At 43.8% G+C, this 20,282-nt stretch overlaps 1 protein-coding gene across 3 annotated transcripts; it reads right to left on the bottom strand.

Annotated features, from left to right (window-relative positions):
- Nucleotides 1-7,898: 7,898 nt before the first annotated feature.
- Nucleotides 7,899-13,148, bottom strand: meak7 (MTOR associated protein, eak-7 homolog). Of its 3 annotated transcripts, none has more exons than XM_039017412.1 (8): nt 13,062-13,148; nt 12,639-12,801; nt 12,125-12,358; nt 11,881-12,025; nt 11,320-11,718; nt 11,016-11,134; nt 10,644-10,823; nt 7,899-9,630 (listed from the first exon to the last, which is right to left on the bottom strand). In XM_039017412.1, exons 2-8 carry the CDS (start codon nt 12,795-12,797, stop codon nt 9,508-9,510), a joined length of 1,359 nt encoding a protein of 452 aa, XP_038873340.1. In that variant the 5' UTR covers nt 12,798-12,801; nt 13,062-13,148; the 3' UTR covers nt 7,899-9,507. The 3 variants fall into 3 exon arrangements, with proteins under 3 accessions (XP_038873340.1, XP_038873341.1, XP_038873342.1); XM_039017413.1 differs by having other exon boundaries at nt 12,967-13,080; XM_039017414.1 differs by lacking the exon at nt 13,062-13,148 and having other exon boundaries at nt 12,125-12,408; nt 12,639-12,738.
- Between the last annotated feature and the right edge of the window lie 7,134 nt (nt 13,149-20,282).

Genomic DNA, 20,282 nt, shown 5'->3' with positions numbered 1-20,282 from the left:
AATGTTTGTTTTTGTTTTATACGTGCAGTGCATCTGGACAGTATTTAGACCCCTTCCCTTTTCCACATTTTGTTATGTTATAGCCTTGTTCAAAAATTTATTGAATTAATTATTTTCCTCATCAACCTACACACAATACCACACAATGACAAAGCCAGAAAAGGTTTTTGGGAAATGTTTGCACATTTATGAAAATAAATTCCTTATTTACAGAAATTATTCAGACCCTTTGCTATGAGACTCAAAATTGAGCTCAGGTGCATCCTGTTTCCATTGATCATACTTGAGATGTTTCTACAACTTGAACAAAGTCCACCTGTGGTAAATTCCATTGATTGGACATGATTTTGAAAAGTAAACACCTATCTATATAAGGTCCCACGGTTGACAGTGCATGTCAGAGCAAAAACCAAGCCAGAAGATTGAATGAATCGTCCATAGAGCTCCGAGACAGGATTGTGTCAAGGGTACCAAAAAATTGTGCAGCATTGAAGGTCTCCAAGAACACAGTGGCCTCCATCATTCTAAAATGGAAGAAGTTTGAAACCACCCTAGACTCTTCCTGGAGCTTGCCGCCCAGCCAAACTGAGCAATCGGGGGAGAGGGGCCCTTGGTCAGAGAGGTGACCAAGAACCCAATGATCACTCTGACAGAGCTCCAGAGTTCCTCTATGGAGATGGGAGAACCTTCCAGAAGGACAACCATGTCTGCAGCACTCCACCAATCAGGCCTTTATGGTAGAGTGGCCAGACTGAAGCCACTCCTCAGTAAAAGGCACATGACAGCCTGCTTGGAGTTTGCCAAAAGGCACCTAAAGGACTCACAGACCATGAGAAACAAGATTCTCTGGTCTGATGAAACCACGATTGAACTCTTTTTCCTGAATGCCAAGCGTCACGTCTGGAGGAAACCTGGCACCATCCCTAAGGTGAAGCATTGAGGTGGCAGCATCATGCTGTGGGGATGTTTTTCAGTGGCAGACTGGGAGACTAGTCAGGATCGAGGGAACGATTAACGTAGCTAAGTACAGAGAGATCCGTGTAAAAATCCTGCTCCAGAGCGCGCAGGACCTCAGACTGGGGCGAAGGTTCACCTTCCAAGAGGGCAACGACCCTAAGCACACACCCAAAGCAACGCAGGAGTGGCTCCGGGACGAGTCTCTGAATATCCTTGAGTAGCCCAGCCAGAGCCCGGACTTGAACCTGATCGAACATCTCTGGAGAGACCTGAAAATAGCTGTGCAGCGACACTCCACATCTAACCTGACAGAGCTTGAGAAGATCTGTAGAGAATGGAGATGAAATGTAGAGAAACTCCCCAAATACAGGTGTGCCAAGCTTGTAGCGTCATACCTCTTGATCAGACTCTTCTTGTACTATGTCAACTCTCCCTGCTGGCTTCGCCCAGACACCGCCATCTCTGCCCCTGTGGAATGGGCCCATACTCTACTTATAGTAGGGTGTGCAATGGTTTACTATGTCCACTGTTCTGTTCAGTGAATCATTATACCCCTACTTTATAGCCTCTCCATAAATCTGTTTCAGGAGTCATGGTTTCATCATGTCAAACAGAGGACGAGGAAGCAACTACAGGCCCGAACAGTCATAAAGCAGGCTTTTTAAAAAAATATTTAAAATATTTCAGGAGGTGCATAGGTGTACAGTGACACTATATGATGTTCATTTGCATTATGTTAATAGGCATCATGTCTATGTTTATAATAACATGGAAACAAATGGCCACCATTGTAATTTGCTTAATGTAACTTGGAACCGCTTTATAGTGCATTGCAGATTAGCTTATTTATAGATATTTTTTTCCCGTCAATACACCTACAATTCAACCAAGTGCATTGCACAGCTCTACTAACCATGTGGTCTAGGCTACTTTCTAAACCACAACGTTAACAACCAACCTTTTTCCTTTTTTTCTGATCAACGTCTCAGTGTGAGAGAGGGAAAGGTATTTGCAGCTCTAAGTTATTAGGCTTCAGGTAAATAAGGTATGGTGGTTGTGTACGGATGGAAGCAAATTCAGTGCTGGAATAGGGAGGGAGGTGATATTATATGAGCAGTGTGTCAGACCTGATTCTACATAGCACTCATTATTTACATCGCAAATGAGCAGCAGGCGCAGGGGATGGTGGGATTGACCCAGAGAGAGGTGAAGTATTAACCCAGAACTATTTCAATATCTTCCCTGAGGAAAGTTTGCTCTCCGCTGGTGCCGTCCCCTTATTGGGCTATGGATCAAATATACACAAATTAGTTTCCTGATACACCACTCTACAAAAACATAGCCAACAACACACATATAAACCATAAGCTTGACTGATGGTTCACTACTTCATTCTAAAAAATAAGTTTGTATCTAATGTAGTGTAGTGTAGTCCAAATGTGAAACCAATGAACACCGTGGCATTCCCCAGGTCTTGTCATGATGTACCTACCATATGAGAGATAATGCAATACACATGCAAATGGTAACCCTGCCTCATAGGCTATATTAGGCACATAATACATCAAAATACCCACTTTTTTTGGTTATTGGTGCTTGTTATCCACAATGACATCATGATGAAAACAGACGCAGCTTGTTAGACAATTACTCCCAAGTGTTAAAATGAAAAATAGGACTACAACATAACGGTTCTTTGGAAATGCATATTCTAAAGGAATTTTTGGAAATGCATATACTAACAGATTAGAAATTAGATCGACATTCGGATGTGCAACCGGTGTTTTGTCTTGCCTGCCAATTCTATTAGGAATATTAACACAAAAGACATCACCATTGCGCTCCAGTTGAACCTAAAAGCAGATTTCCCCCTTGTCACTCTGTCACTTTGCTGTCCACTTGCACACCTACAAAAGAATTGAACGTTTTAAGACTTACCCAATAAATGAAACAATCAGTGTTATAGCTGTAAAGTAGCCTCTTGTTTAAATTAGGCTACAGATGAAATAAGTTATGATGAACTTCACAGAGTGGTGAAAGTGCAAGGTGATGAGCTAGATGCTCCTTTCCAATAAATATCGAGGATCTTATTTTGGTGACAGGATCATCAATGCTTGGCTGTCATTTGACAAAATATCAAAATCTCTTTTGTCCATATTAATCTCATCATGCTGGCCATACATGGGCACGTGCCAATACCGAAGTGGGCACACTTGCTATATAACGCAACATCTTTTGTGGGAAAACCATCAGTAGAGTTGAAAATGTGATGGAAAGCCATTTACCATGTATGTTTTATTTGGTACATGGGAATTTACCCACAAATTATTTTTTATGTGTGCTACATCATCACGCACAGCCTTTTATCTGCAACAAGTCCATTTGATGGAAACACATCTCTGGTGGGAAAATGTGCATATTGTTTTTATGCAGATTTTAGAATATTCACATGAAAATCTGTCAAAAATTGGAAGAAAGCCTAGCTAGTGTTAGCAGTGGTCTTCTTGTCAAAACTAAGACTGTTGCTGAAACAAAGACTGTTCCACCGACCTATTGGAGGAAGGCTCCACACCACTGTCTCACTTGAGTATTTTACCTATTTATTGTCAGATTATCTCATTTTGCTCTTTTGTAGTATTGGCAACTATGTGTGTTTTCTATCCCAGTTCGCTCCTCTTCCTGTAGATTTTACAGAAACTCCCCGCCCCTTGGCTGCAACGCTTCTAATTTAGTGTACCCTGCGCGCACAACCCATGTGGAATTCCTGGTCTCTGGCAGTGTTTGGAACTGCCGATCTGCGGTCAAGATAGCGAGTTCCTCTCAGCCTATGCTGCCCTTCAGTCCCTATACCTGTTGTCCCTGATGGAGACATGGATCACCCCAGAACACTGCTACTCCAGCTGCTCTCTATTTATCTCGTCTCTTATATTCCCGAGAGCCTTTGGTTGTCGCAGTGGTGGCACAGGGCTGCTAATTTTTCCTAAGTGGAGATTTTCTCTTTTCTACCTCACTCACCTGATCATCTCCTCATTTGAATTTCAAGCTGTCACTGTCACTCAAGCTTAACATTGTTGTCATCTATCACCCACCAGGTGACCTTAAAGAGTTCTTCAATGAGTTTGACATCTTAATAAGCTAATTTCTTGACGATGGCTCACCGCCCTTCGTACTGGGAGACTTCAACTTCCTGACGTCTGCCTTTAATTAATTTATTTTCAACTCTTTCTTTCCCCTCCTTGCCACTTCTGACCTCACCCTTTCCCAGTCCCCTCCCACTCACAAGGCAGGCAATACGCTTGACCTCATCTTTACAAGAGGCTGTTCGCCTACTAATCTCATGGCAACCCCCCTCTAAGTCTCTGATCAATACTTTGTTTCCTTTTCTGTCTCCCTCTCCTCCAAGCCTAGCCACTCAGTCCCTAACCAGATGGTCATGCACAGTCGCAATCTTCGCTCTCTCTCTCTCCTACTACTTTCTCTTCTTCTATCCTATCATCTCTCCCTTCTACTAAATCCTTCTTCCTCCCGTCTCCTGATTCTGCCTCTTTGACCCTACTATATTCCCTTTCTGCATCATATGACTTGCACTGTCCCCTTTCCTCACGGCTGCCTTGGCCCTCCCCTCTTGCTCCGTAGCCGAGTAAATCATTCTGAGCTTAAATAACAGGGCTGCGGTCAGCTGAGTGAAAATGGACGAAAACTAAACTTCCGGAGGACTTATCATCTTTTCACTCCCTCATCTCTACCTTCTCTTCGTCTGTATCTGTTGCTAAACCTACTTTATCACTCTAAATTTCAAGCTTCTACCTCTAACCCTAGGAAACTCTTTTCCACATTCTCCTCCCTTCTTAATCCTCCACCCTCTCGCTCACTGCGGACGACATTGTCAACTACTTTGAAAAGAAGGTTGATGACATCCGCTCCTTATTTACTCAGCCTATTGAGTCCACTGGTCCCACTCACACATAACTACCCTACACCTTGACCTATTTCTCCCTTCTCTCTCCAGATGAAATCCTGCAACTAGAAACCCTCCTCAAGAAACCAAAACTCGACCCCTCTGACGTAAATAAATACCTATTTATTTTCTTTACAAAACACTAGAGAGTGCCGTCTCTGACCAACTCTCTTGCTATCTCTCTCAGAACGATGTTCTTGGCCCTAACCAGTCAGGCTTCAAGATGGGTCACTCTCTGCACTGCCAAAGCTGACTCTATCTCCTCTGTTCTCATCCTCCTTGATCTATCCACTGCCTTCAACACCATGAACCATCAAATCCTCCTCTCCACCCTCTCAGGCTCTGCATAGTCTAGGATTGCATCCTACCCGGCAGGCTACTTCTACCAGCCGACATGGAGAAGATCTTTGTCTGCACCACGTACTCTCACTACTGGTGTCCTCCAGGGCTCGGTTCTAGGCCCTCTCCTCTTCTCTCTATACACAAAGTCACTCGGTTTCATCATACCCTCACATGGTCTCTCCTATCATTGCTATGCGGATGACACTCAACTACTTTTCTCCTTCCCAATTGACACGCATCTGTGTGCCTGGCAGATATCTCAGCTTGGATGTTGGCCCACCACCTCAAGCTCAACCTCGACATGACAGAGCTGCTCTTCCTCCTGGGGAAGGCCTGCCCGCTCCAAGACCTCTCCATCAGGGTTGACAACTCCACGGTGTCCCCCTCCCAGAGTGCAAAGAACCTTGGCGTGACCCTGGACAACACCCTGTCGTTCTTTACAACATCAAAGCAGTGACTCGCTCCTGCAGGTTCATGCTTTACAACATCCATAGAGTACCACCATACATCACACAGGAAGCGGCGCAGGTCCTAATCCAGGCACTTGTCATAGCCCGTCTGGTCTACTGCAACTGTTGGCTGGGCTTCCTGCTTGTGCCATCAAACCCCTGCAATGTATCCAGAACGCTGGCGTTCAACCTTCCCAAATTCTCCCATGTCAACCCGCTCCTCCGCACACTCCACTGGCTTCCAGTAGAAGCTCGCATCCACTACAAGACCTTGATACTTGTCTACGGAGCAGCAAGAGGAACTGCCCCTCCCTACCTTCCAAGCTCTGCTCAAACCCTATACCTCAACCCAAGTACTCCGTTTTGCCACCTCTGGCCAGCTGGCACCGCATTGGTGGAAGTTGGAACCAGCTTCCCCATGAAGCTAGGACAACAGTCCCGGCCCATCTTCCGAAAACATCTGAAACCCTACCTCTTCAAAGTATTGAGAGTATCTTAAATAATCCTTGCGAGATCAGGATGGTTTGTACAAGGCTAGCACTGCATCGCTATCAGAGATAACAATTTGAGAAACATCAACTGATAGTTTATTTAATCGTTTCATAATTTCAATGTATTTACCAATGAACCATTACTATTATTCAGTGGCGTGCCGTGGGCCTGGGGCCTGGGCCTTCAGTGAGGTACTACACAGTCCCACCCGAATTAATCCACCTCATTATGATGCCATGGCTCTAGAAACTATACATTTAGACAGAAACGCAGTATAACCAGGCGTTGCGTCACCTTGAAATTGACAAATTGACATTTTTGGGTAAACAGTGTTTACCCAAAAACATGACACAATCAATGAGTCTTTTCAATATTTCCCTTCACCTTTTCATTGTGCAGCTCCGTTGCCCTGCGCGCTTGTTCTTTGAGCTGTAGATCCACTCCGGTGTCCCCAAAAGTTTTCAAAAGCACCATTGCTTGTTAGTGCCCAGCCGTACTTTGGTGTCTCGTTGCTGCCTTGGTTAGACAACTCAAGTTTGCAAAGCCAGTGTGGCTCCAAACACCAAATCGATCACTTGCAAATAATAGGCATTCCCAGCAGTACAGTTTGCAGTGCTTCTCGGAGCCAAGGAGCCTGTGAGCCATTGACAGCGCTCGTAGTTGAAACTTTGAAAGTGGCGAGCGAACGAAGCACTTTCCCGCCTGTGACAGGCTTTGTGGCGTCGGGCGACCTCTCCTTACAATGTCTAACTTTTCTTGAAAAGTTCGTCTTGAGAATGGCGTTATAATTATATCCTCGACCAAATCGATATCTTCTCCTCCTTCCGCCATTGTGGGTTGAAAAAACAGCTTAGTAGTACGCGAATTAATTCGTTTATCAAATTCAGTTTCCTAGATCTCCATAGGACCTGCCTCTCAATATTGGTAATCCAATCAAAAGACGTGCACGCACTACGCCTGCTAGCTGGCTCCTGTGTAACACTGGAGCCAGCCAGAAGGCGTACAATAGCCAACTCTAAAGCTGATTGGTTGACACTAAATTTTCATTTCCATTCACTATAAGCTACAAGCGCCCGCACTGTTGATTCTGAAGGCCTGAGGGCAGATTTTAGACCCCTGGCAACACATGATGGCTGAATATGATTGGATAAAAGTTCTAACATAAAGACCAGCCCTCAAAATCTCAACCTGGGGCTGGAAGCAGTGCAACCAAGAGGAAAGCTATGAAATGAAGAGTATAACTCTTACTCTGGGGAATAATTTAATACATATTTGTGGGAAAATATATTTAAAAAAAAATTATATTCTGATGATGTTTAGGCCAGCAGAGAAGGCCTTGCAGGCCCTGACGGCCCACCACTGCTATTATTAATACCATTACATACAAACCATTACATACTGAAGTCGATATCTAATATTAAACAAATGCTCAGTGACTACAATAAGCCTACGAAATATATATATATTTTTAAATTTAAGTTGTGGAAATGTCTGATCTATGATCTCTTATTTATTTTACTTTATGAAGCCGCCCTCGTGTTCTATTCCATTCACTGCGTCTACATGGAAATGAAACTGCTGATTTGCCTATGTAGCGTCACTTTCCCTCGTCATTTGCATAAAAATATGAAGAGGCGAGATCAGGCAACCAGAGTACTAAACCTAGCGAGGCAGTACAGTGAATGAGAGAACCGCCAGAGTAGGTTATGTAGGCTTCATTACTGTAAGTTGCCTCCTGGAAGTTTACATTTATTGGTGCTGTAAAGAAGTAGATTAGCCAACATGTCTATCTAGCGTCATACTTGAAAAAAATAAAAAGGTTTTACATACCATTCATGTTATAGGTGAAACACAATGTTTACACATCCTTACTAAACACTTTGGAATAAAAAGCCATCAAAGCAAAACAATGACTTATGACAATACAAATTATTAATCAATTACAATATTTCTTTAAATACTTGTTTACATGAGCTCAGACAGACTCGTCCTAATATTTATATATTTCTTAATTCCATTATTTTACTTTTAGATGTGTGTATGTTGTTGTGAATTGTTAGATACTAGTGCACTGTTGGAGCTAGGAACACAAGCATTTCGCTACACCCGCAATAACATGTGCTAAAAATGTTTATGTGACCAATAAAATTTGAGAAGATAAAGGTTGGTGTGAGTGGGCAACACCTGGTGTCCTGTTCAGTTAATGTAGCCAATAGTACCTGTAGTTCACACAGATAAAAAAATCTCAGACTTATCATCTACACACACACACAAAAATTAGGCGCTAGGGGCCCAATTCCAATTTAGGAAATTACTCCTTCCTTACACACTTCTCAGTAGTTGGTATTGACTGTAACGAACGCGCTTTGCCGGTGTGGTTAACTGCTGACAACCCTCCCACTTGCTGGCCAACAGATTTTCGTGTGGAGTTTTCATTCAATAGGGTTCAGTACGTTTATCTTAAGCCATCCCTTTAAATACGGTGTACCTCTTAGTTAGAATTTTGTCCACAGACTCACTAAAATGTATCAAGAGAACGGGTTCAGAATATTAGGGATCATGAAAGAAAGGGATCTAAATATATACATATTTGTCTCCGTTTCAACACCAATTGGTAGATTTAAAAAATACTCTGATCTTGTAGGTTATTTAGGCTTAGGAAAGTATTTATGAATCATAAAAGAACAGGTTAGGAGAGCCTTTACGCACGAAAGAAAGAAAAGTGGTTTGATTCATTCTGAAAATTGCCACATTCAAGTCTTCAACCCATTGTAATGTTGGATTGTAATTTTGGAAGATTAGTGTACTGTACATAGATTTATAATAGGGAGAATAGTGTACAATAGTGTTCTATACCCGAATATATTGCCTGCACTAACCATGGAACTGTGTGATGACACAGCCAAGTATTGGGCCATGTGTCGGGTTCATACTCTTATGGATAGAGTAGATGCTTTTTCCACTTGGAAGCGGTAGGTTCGCTAGACCTTATTCATGGTTCCTTGGGCGTAAAGGTGGTGAAATGATTTGGGAATTAAGTCAAGGTCAGAATACAGCGCACCTGTAGACACACTTATTCGATCTCCAACCCAAAAGAATAGCGGGTGAATAGCATGCTATTCTCATGCTTAAGTTCAAGGTCAGAATAAGTGTAGAGAAAAAGTGAATTTACGTTCCATTCACGCTCGCTTAACTCGGGTCAGAATCGGCCCCTAGGAGATTAGTGCACTCTTTTCTACAAAATTTCTTCTTGAAATGTCTTGTCTGAGAAGAAACTGTGACAAATCTATATCATGTCTACATGTCTCATTATTCATTGTTCTCCTCTGGCTCTCGGAGGCCCTGGCTGTGTAGGGTTTTCCCTGCCATCTCCATCATGGCCTGAACCTCAGGGTCTGCATCCAGGATACTCCTCTTGCCTCCTGTCGCTCCCTGCAACAAAACACCCCAACATCACTGATGTCCTCATGACAAGTCATGAATACAATAAATCAATGAATATTCACTGAGTGTACAAATCATTAAGAACACCTACTTCACTACATTCCTAAAGAATATTATGTACTTTTTACTCCATACATTTTCCCTTAAACCCAAAAGTACTTGTTACATTTTGACAGGAAAATTGTAAAATTCACACACTTATCAAGAGAACATCCCTGGTCATCCCTACTGCCTCTGATCTGGCGGACTCACTAAACACAAATGCTTCGTTTGTAAATGGTGTCTGAGTGTTGGAGTGTGCCCCTGGCTATACGTGAATTTAAAAAACAAGAAAACCGTGCAGTCTGATATGCTTAATATGAGGAATTTTAAATGGCTTATACTTGTACTTTTACTTTTGATACTTAAGTACATTTAAAACCAAATACTTTTAGACTTTTACTCAAGTAGTATTTTACTGCGTGACTTTCACTTTTACTTGAGTCATTTTCTATTAAGGTATCTACTTTTACTCAAGTATGACAATTTAGTACTTTTTTCATCACTGGTAGTAGGTGCCAGGCGCACCGGTTTGTGTCAAGAACTGCAATGCTGTTGGGTTTTTCACACGCAACAGTTTTGTGTGTGTATGAAGAATCGTCCACCACCCAAAGGACATCCAGCCAACTTGACACAACTGTGGGAAGCATTGGAGTCAACATGGGCCAGCATCCCTGTGGAACGCTTTCGACACCTTGTAGAGTCCATGCCCCGACTAATTGAAAAAGGGTGGGGGTGCAACTCAATATTAGGAAGGTGTTCCTAATGTTTGGTATATTCAGTGTACTTCGTAGGTTACTTCCTATAATGACTTGAATGTGCCTCTATCTCCACCTGCAGGTAAAAATAAGGAACACACTGATACAGGCACAGCATTAAAAGAGACAGAATTCATAAAATATTAGATGAAATAAATGGATCAAAGGAGTAAGAAGGCAGTGGTTGTCCAGGTTGATACTGACCTCTTCCTCCTCAGGGGGCTTCCCAACCCCCCACACCTCCAGAGAGTCCAGGGTGAAGTCCTCCTCAGCAGAGAGCTGAGGGCTGCCGTAGGTAGTGCAGCGAGGCCGTGCCCGGCTATGCCCACGGCCAAAATCACTGTCCAGCCACAGGCCAAAGTACCCATGCTGACCACCCATGCCCTGATCATAAGCAAATTATAGAAATTACATTGCTTGGGTTAAGAAAAAATACTATTGAAGCATAGGCATGTGGTAGTTAATATGATGTAGTTACTTGTGTGGTATTTCACATAATTATAGTAACATATTGTAAAATAAAATGTTCAGGTGAGATTGTGCAGTTGAGATTTATGTAGTAGTGGGGTGTCTCACCAAGCCGTTGGGCATGGTCTGCTGGCCCTGGTTGAGGTACATGTAGTGCTGGTTGTATCCTGTGCAGGTGTACACCCGTAGACAGGGGAATACTGAGAACAGGAAGCACCTGGAGTCTCCTACAATCAAGACAATCCAGTCACAAACACACACATCCAGAGATGAGCACTGATTATAGAGATGGACAACATACTGTATATGTCAGCATACATTACAAAAAAGGTCTTAAATATCTCTGAAGCAATCTCAGTAGGCCGTGAGCCTGTTTCTCCCGATTGCTACTTCCATCCACCACCACTCTCACCTTGGAACTGAGGCTTTACTTCCCAGCCATGGGAGGCGAAGCCACCAAAGATGTGTCCCTTAGTGTCTTTGATCAGGAGCACGGTGGGCCCTCTGCCTTTACAGCTGCCTACTATTTTGGTGAAGCTCTCCCCATGCAGCTGAGTGGAGAAAAGCAGCTTCCAGGGGATGTTGTACCCATCAGGTAACTGTGGTGTGAGGAACATCAGCACGGGCAGGTCCAGCAGGCAGCGCAGCTTCTCCCAAGGGGTTTCCCAGCATGGGGGCAGTAGGGTGGGAGGGGGACGGGAGGTTAAGCCCACGTTTAGGCCTTCACCTATCAGAAGGTCCATGTACATGGCCACATTGGAAACTCTGAACAGCCAGTCCTCCAAACATGGGACGTCACAGGTACGCTGGTCTGAGAGGGGGGAAGGACAGAATGTCAGGTTGTTGTTGATACAGTAATATGTATGAATCTGAATTATTGAAAATATGAAATCTGGGTGAGCAAGATTTATCTCCTTTCCCATTCACTCTATTCTGAAAACCTCATCAGTAAATTATCCCTCCATCCCTTTACCTGAGGGTTTCAGTTCAGAGCTCATCTGTTCAGCCAATAGTTTAACACCAATGGAACCGTCAGCCATACGCTCTGGCTTCCAGCCCTGCAAACGACCCTTCTGGATGATGATCTGCACCACAGCAGAAACCAGGTCCTGCAAGAACTGAAATCAGTGCCAAATTAATTTGAGTTCAGAGCTAAAAATGCATGTCCGCGAAGAACACAGGAGCACTTGCAGAAGACCTTCTGAGGGTCTACTAACCTCCATTATTTGGTCACATGTGGCAACACCTGTCCCTGCCCCCTGAGCCATTGCCATGAAAAGGGGCGCCCGCTCCTCTGCAGTGCCTCGCAGGACATCGGCCAAGAAGACCACCAGCTGCTCTCGACTCACCCCAGCCCCAGGGGGAGGAGGGGCCACTCCGGGGTCCATGCTACACATCCCAGCATAGACCCTCTTTATCATAGAGTCTGAGGCAATGTTTCCCATACAGGGCTACAGGACAGAAGATATGTTATATCTCCCATACTGGTACTGTTAAATATCTGCAAAGTAATAACCACATTTATTACATATATGTGTTATTATGCCTCCTACACATTGTTATTAGTTATTACATATCTTAACCTTCTTGCAACGTGAGAACTTACATATTTCTGTATTATTTGATTTCTTATTACAAGATTTTAAACAAGATTTTGATTCTGGAGGTTAACTGATTAGATATCCTCGATTTGATAAATAAAATGTAATATCATAGTAACTCCACCCTCACTTTCAACATGCCCAGCGTTAAAACCTTCCCTGCTTTTCCAGCGCCACCTGCTGGACTCGCGCCGTGGAGCCGATCGAACACTCCCTCCACAACCGGCCGCTCCTCTGGGCGAAAACGGGCCAGCCGTTTCTGCACCACAACACTGTCGGTGTTCCCCATGGCCCTGTGTACACATTGGACAACACTATCAGTGACAGGTCGGTAGCCATCGACAATAAAACGAGCACATGACTTGAAACTGTCTGAAGGCTTGAAGCATCCAAGGCTTCAAATCTGATGTAAAGTTAGCTATCGTGACTGCTAGCTAGGTGTCGGTGACATAATTTACCTAACGTTAGCTAGCTCGAGATGATGATTATAGCTATTTACTTATCTACTAACAAACAACGTGGCAATTAAATTAACATGAAACATCTAGCTAACCTTGTTGAAAGAGGATAATTATCTCATTCCAGGGGCACTATGTAAACACAATACACTTCCTGGTATAAATAAGGGGCGAAGATGAACACCAATCGAAATACCCGATAATCAACAGACTCCAATTATATTGGCTGGTAGTTCAAAATAATTATATGATTGGTCCAACGTCATATGGGTTTCCTCCAATCTGGAATTAGGGGAATGGGTGTTGGGCCGAAACCGAAAAACGTGAAGTTGATCGATCCCTGTCGAGGGAGGAGCTGTTTTTTGTATATGATAGTAAAACATTCTTATGATGACTATACAATGTGTTGGCACCTTCCATTCTTGCACATATTCTCATAAAACGTATATTTCAACACTGTCTGCTCAGGCAAATTTGCCGAACTGATAAACTTGGAACCAATTAGAACTCCCGTACAAACCCCTTGTGATGAAGCCAGCCAATGGCCTGCTTCTATCTAGGATGTAAACACAGCCTCAAAATGAAAACTCGACCTGCTTTCTGTATGTATGTGATGAGCTCCCAAAAACTGAAATAAGATAAATATATGTTATGTAGCACAATATTTGATTATTGCAATATGGTATCCTTCTGCGCGGCAGTGTATATAAGCGCAGAAGTATACCCGCAGCTATTCAATATCTTGGATCAGCTACTATACTCGTTTTGGTGTACCAGTATTGTTACAGACGACCCACACGTATAAAGCAAGAAATAAGCTAGAAACGTGTGTGAGGTAGAATGCCCCTTCACGATCAGGCAATTTACACTGTTGGATTAATTATTTTTCCACAAGGAAAACTACAGTCATTCATGTCTCCTCTCCTTTATTCAGATAGTGTATGAGACCAAGGCTGATACTGTAGGTCCATAGTAATCGGTACCTTTATGCAGTATATACTATAAACATAGTATATTACACTGATGGCTTGATTATTTCCAAAATGAAAAGGTACAGCCATTCACGTCTCCTCTCCTTCAGGTAGTGTATGAGACGGAGGATGATGCTGTAGGTTTTATTCTATACAGTATTGCCCAGTGTATAGTAGACACAGTAATATTACAGTTTGCTTCATTTTCCAGTATTGGGCTGAGTTTATGTTAACCCAACCATAGTTAGATTACATTGGTGTTTTTTTTCACACAGTTGCTGGGTTGCGATAGTTTTTGTTACACTATTTTACAGTACAGACAGTCATCGTTTCCCATGGAAACTCTATTGCACTGAGGGTTTCGGTGTGTAGCTGTGTTTACTATAATTCTGTTGCACTACTTTACAGTACAGACAGTAACTATCCCTTAATTGGACACTGACAGCTCTATTACATTACTGTGTCTAGCTGGGTTTACCTTAGTTTTCATGTTGCACTACTTACAGTAGGCTACATACAGTAACTATGCTAGTTTCCAGTGACTATCCTAGTTTCCCTTGGAAAGACCAGCAGTGTATTCTAGCTAGTCTGTTGTACTTACAGTTAAGATGGTAACTATCCTGGTTTCCCCTGGAAACTCAAATTACAGCTCAATTACACTGCTGTTTTTCACACAATGCGTAGCGGGGTTGGTGCTCAATAGTTTCTGTTACGCTACTTTACAGTACATACAGTAACTATCCTAGTTTCCCCTAGAAACTCACATAACAGCTAGAATACACTGCCGGTCTTACGCAGTGTGTAGCTGCCACCGCTATAGTTCTACTGAATACAGTGATGGAAGGCTACGAACTCCAATTCCGATGCTAAATGTCCCAGGGTCTTCTAGTGTTGATGCCCTGGTTGACTGAATGTTTCCCAATGAGTTCAGATGAAGGGGTGTCAACCTACATCTTAGCCCCTTATTCTGGCCAAGGATTCTGTCTGACAGACACGTTAACCTGCCTTTACAGTTGTCCATATACACCCCTCTTGCTGTTGTGGGTGATCTAAGGGCTTCCCCCAGTGTGTTGTGCCCGGCTAGGGCAATGGACACTTCACAAACGCAGGCAATACAAAATCTTTATCAGTTTCTGTTTACTATGGTGAGAGAGTTCTAGGCTAGGGTCTATTAGACCGGCCTCTCACATTGCATGGTGGACACTGTTACTGCAGCATTTCTACTGGCCCACCGGCCTTTGCCTTTTTCTGTGGTGGCATATTCTACTGGAGGAGTAACTGCCTTATATGGACGATTGGATAGTCTGTCCCATTCAGGGACCAGGCCACAACGGACACAAGGACGCCTTGAATCACATTAGAGTTCTGGGCCTCACCCTGAACAAGGAGAAAAGTCACCTGACATCTCACGGAAGGTGAGCTACCTCGGGATATCCATAGACTCGACTCTCATGAGGGCACGTCTCCCTCAGCTTTTTTGAGCATCTGGGGACCCATGCCAAATCTTTTCAGTCTCCTGAGGAGGAAAAGGTTTTGTCGTGCCCTCTTCACGACTGTCTTGGTATGTTTGGACCATGATAGTTCGTTGGTGATGTGGACAACAAGGAACTTGAAATTCTCGACCCGCACCACTACAGCCCCATCGATGTTAATTGGGGCCTGTTCGGCCTGCCTTTTCCTGTAGTCCACGATCAGCTCCTTAGTCTTGCTCACATTGAGGGAGAGGTTGTTGTCCTGAAACCACACTGCCAGTTCTCTGACCTCCTCCCTATAGGCCGTCTCATCGTTGTTGGTGATCAGGCCTACCACTTTTGTGTCGTCGGCAAACTTAATGATGGTGTTCGAGTCATGTTTGGCCACGCAGTCGTGGGTGAACAGGGAATACAGGAGGGGACTAAGTACACACCCCTGAGGGGCCCCAGTGTTAAGGATCAGCGTGGCAGACATGTTGCGCTTTACCACGTTCTTACCACCTGGGGGCGGCCCGTCAGGAAGTCTAGGATCCAGTTGCATAGGGAGGTGTTTAGTCCCAGGGTCCTTAGCCTAGTGATGAGCATTGTGGGCACTATGATGTTGACCGCTGAGCTGTAGTCAATGAACAGCATTCTCACATAGGTGTTCCTTTTGTCCAGGTGAGAAAGGGCAGTGTGGCGTGCGATTGAGATTGCGTCATCTGTGGATCTGTTGGGGCGGTATGCGAATTGGAGTGGGTCTAGGGTGTCCGGGAGGATGCTGTTGATGTGAGCCATGATCAGCCTTTCAAAGCATTTCATAGCTACCGACGTGAGTACCACGGGGTGGTAATCATTTAGGCAGGTTACCTTCGCTCCCTTAGGCACTGGGACTATGGTGGTGTGCTTGAAACATGTAGGTATTACAGACTCGGTCAAGGAGAGGTTGAAAATGTCAGTGAAGACACTTGACACTTGACAGTTGGTCCATGCATGCTTTGAGTACACGTATTGGTAATCCATCTGGGCAGCAGCTTTGTGAATGTTGACCTGTTTAAAGGTTTTGTTCACATCGGCTACCGAGAGCGTTATCACACAGTCACACAGTCATGTGACGCAGCTACCGTCTGGGTTTCCCTTTGTAGTCCGTAACAGTTTTCAAGCCCTGCCACATCGGATAAGCGTCAGAGCCGGTGTAGTTGGATTCAATCTTAATCCTGTATTGATGCTTTGCTTGTTTGATGGTTCGTCTGAGGGCATAGCGGGATTTCTTATCAGCATCCGGATTAGTCTCCCGTCTATGCTAGCAAAACAGTCCTGTAGTGTAGCATCCGCGTCATCTGACCACTTCCGTATTGAGCGAGTCACTGGTACTTCCTGCCTTAGTTTTTGCTTGTAAGCAGGAATCAGGAGGATAGAATTATGGTCAGATTTGCCAAATGAAGGGCGGGGGAGAGCTTTGTATGCATCTCTGTGTGTGGAGTAAAGGTGGTCTATGATTTTTTTCTCCCTGGTTGCACATGTGACATGCTGGTAAAAATTTGGTAAAACTGATTTAAGTTTGCCTGCATTAAAGTCCCTGGCCACTTGGAGCGCCGCATCTTGGTAACCATCATCTTCTGACCTCCCGGGTGGCACATTGGTCTAAGGCACTGCATTACAGTGCTAGCTGTGCCACCAGAGATGCTGGGTTCGAGCCCAGGCTCTGTCGCAGCCGGCTGCGACCGGGAGGTCCATGGGGCGACGCACAATTGGCCCAGCGTCGTCCAGGTTAGGGAGGGTTTGGCCGGCAGGGATATCCTTGTCTCATCGCGCACTAGCGACTCCTGTGGCGGGCCGGGCGCAGTGCACGCTGACCAGGTCGCCAGGTGTATGGTGTTTCCTCCGACACATTGGTGCGGCTGGCTTCCGGGTTGGATGTGCGTTGTGTCAAGAAGCAGTGCGGCTAGGTTGGGTTGTGTTTCAGAGGACGCATGGTTGTGTTTCGGAGGACGACCTTCGCCTCTCCCGAGTCCATACGGGAGTTGCAGCGATGAGACAAGACTGTAACTACTACCAATTGGAGATCACGAAATTGGGGAGAAAAAAGGGGTAAAAAAAAAAAATCCATCATCTTCTTTGCTTATGGCCTTATAGAGATGGTTGAGAGCGGTCTTAATTCCAGCTTTGTTTTGTGGTGGTAAATAGATGGCTACGAATAATACAGATGAGAACTCTCTTGGTAGATAATGTGGTCTGCAGCTTATCATAAGGTACTCCACCTCAGGCGAGCAATACCTCGAGACTTCTTTAATATTAATATTAAATATTAATACCTCGAGACTTCTTTAATATTAAATATTACATATTAATACATCGAGACTTCTTTAATATTAATATTACATAGTAATACCTCGAGACTTCTTTAATATTAAATATTAAAATAAATATTTAATATTAGACATCACGCACCAGCAAACGGGTCTGTAGGATTATAAAAAAAGCAGTTGGGAAATTAATGTTTGAAATACTAAATGTTCAGTAAATGTGAATATATTTAGTTGGTTTAAATGATTAGCCTAACTTTCCTACTAACCTTCTAAAAGTTGACGATGCCAAATTCTTGCCAATCCATTATTTCTCTACTAACTATGATTGAATGTAAGGCATGTTTTCCATAACGTACGTTGCATGAATATACATTAGAACAAAATCACATTTAGTGTTTCACCATTTATTGTGTACAGAGACAAATACTGTAGCTAAGGTGACTCAAGCAGTATTTGAAGTATCTAAATATATTGCCGGTGGGGGGGGCACAATCTTACAATGTTGCAGTCCAGAAATGAGCGCTTTACCATCTATGCCAAAAGCCTTAGCCTGTAATGGAGACAGTAGAACTGTCATCAACGCATGCTTCAGTATTCCCCCCTCTCTCTAGGATGGAGACAGTAGAACTGTCATCAACGCATGCTTCAGTATTCCCCCCTCTCTCTAGGATGGAGACAGTAGAACTGTCATCAACGCATGCTTCAGTATTCCCCCCTCTCTCTAGGATGGAGACAGTAGAACTGTCATCAACGCATGCTTCAGTATTCCCCCCTCTCTCTAGGATGGAGACAGTAGAACTGTCATCAACGCATGCTTCAGTATTCCCCCCTCTCTCTAGGATGGAGACAGTAGAACTGTCATCAACGCATGCTTCAGTATTCCCCCCTCTCTCTAGGATGGAGACAGTAGAACTGTCATCAACGCATGCTTCAGTATTCCCCCCTCTCTCTAGGATGGAGACAGTAGAACTGTCATCAACGCATGCTTCAGTATTCCCCCCTCTCTCTAGGATGGAGACAGTAGAACTGTCATCAACGCATGCTTCAGTATTCCCCCCTCTCTCTAGGATGGAGACAGTAGAACTGTCATCAACGTATGCTTCAGTATTCCCCCCTCTCTCTAGGATGGAGACAGTAGAACTGTCATCAACGCATGCTTCAGTATTCCCCCCTCTCTCTAGGATGGAGACAGTATAACTGTCATCAACGCATGCTTCAGTATTCCCCCCTCTCTCTAGGATGGAGACAGTAGAACTGTCATCAACGTATGCTTCAGTATGCCCCCCTCTCTCTAGGATGGAGACAGTAGAACTGTCATCAACGCATGCTTCAGTATTCCCCCCTCTCTCTAGGATGGAGACAGTAGAACTGTCATCAACGCATGCTTCAGTATTCCCCCCTCTCTCTAGGAGCATTCGTGTGCCCAGGCCCCATAAGCGTATCAAACGTTTCCCAGCCTGGTCACCAATGTAGCCAACCAATGTAGAGAGAGAAGTGCCTTAGCGGAATGCAATCTTAAGATCGTGTGGTCCAGAGACGAGAACTCTACCATCTACGGCAAAAGCCTGGGCACTTGACTGGGAAATATAATTCTCATCACTGTTACAATAGTAAAACGTAATGTTAGTCACCTCATCAAACTGATTCTAAATTGAATTTTGTCTTCCAGATGCTCTAACAAGCATGTGTATATGTAGTTGGTGATCTTCAATTATAAAATGCAGTAGACTGTAGGCTGTGTAAGACAAACCCCACAAAGAAAAGACATCAGGCACATGGATATGTGTTCTCAATGTCTAATAGTGATGGCAGGGCTACTTTAAACAGCAGTAGGAGGGTTCTCCTCACAGGTGAGTGACTCAGCTGAGCCAATGCTTGGTTAATAGCACATGGTTGATCATCGGGAGCAGGCCACAGGAGAGGAGAGCTAAAAAGATAATGGGAGAAAAAAGTGAGAAGAATGAATCAAAGAAATGACATTAAACGATTGTAGTTTATAACTAGAAATGAACATCCTGACAGATCTTCTTTTTTTTTTTACAACAGCTAGGCTACTAGAAGGATAGAGGCAGGGTGCTCTGCATCCTACTCCAACTTAGCTACAGATTGTACACCAGATAATGTGATATAACCAAATACTTTTGATATCCATTACTGGATGTTACAGGTTTGCCTATACCAAAACGCAGTCATACATTCCTCAACTAACCTGGTATTAGCAATACTGTCTTCGTTCTCAATTCTGGAAAACAGTTATCTTATAAATGTATGTTTCCAGTTGCAGGTAGTTCTGCAAACAGATAAAACTCATGAAGATTGTAAATCCTTTCGTACCGCACAAGGAGGTTCCTCGCCATCTTAGCTGCCGCACATCTAGAATTTCCCAGCATCTTTGCCAGAACTAGTCGTTTCTATGTGATGCAGCCGCGGCCACCTGTAAAAGTAGATGACAGCGCGTTCACACCGCGCTACTAAAACAAAAAGATCTACACACATGCAAGAGGCATATTTCAGTCGAGACAAAACATGGATTTACTATATAAGTTATCTCTGGTCTTTATAGAACCACCTGCAATTTGACACAG

This window comes from Salvelinus namaycush, chromosome 21, assembly GCF_016432855.1.
Source record: "Salvelinus namaycush isolate Seneca chromosome 21, SaNama_1.0, whole genome shotgun sequence".
Taxonomy (NCBI): domain Eukaryota; kingdom Metazoa; phylum Chordata; class Actinopteri; order Salmoniformes; family Salmonidae; genus Salvelinus; species Salvelinus namaycush.
This window is presented reverse-complemented; position numbering and strand designations above follow the sequence as displayed.

Coding starts and splice junctions, on each gene's coding strand:
- meak7 (XM_039017412.1), bottom strand. CDS start 12,797: ATGGGGAACACCGACAGTGTTGTGGTGCAGAAACGGCTGGCCCGTTTT. Junction 12,026..12,124: donor CATGTGACCAAATAATGGAG/GTTAGTAGACCC, acceptor CACTGATTTCAG/TTCTTGCAGGACCTGGTTTC. Junction 11,135..11,319: donor AGTAAAGCCTCAGTTCCAAG/GTGAGAGTGGTG, acceptor TCTTGATTGTAG/GAGACTCCAGGTGCTTCCTG.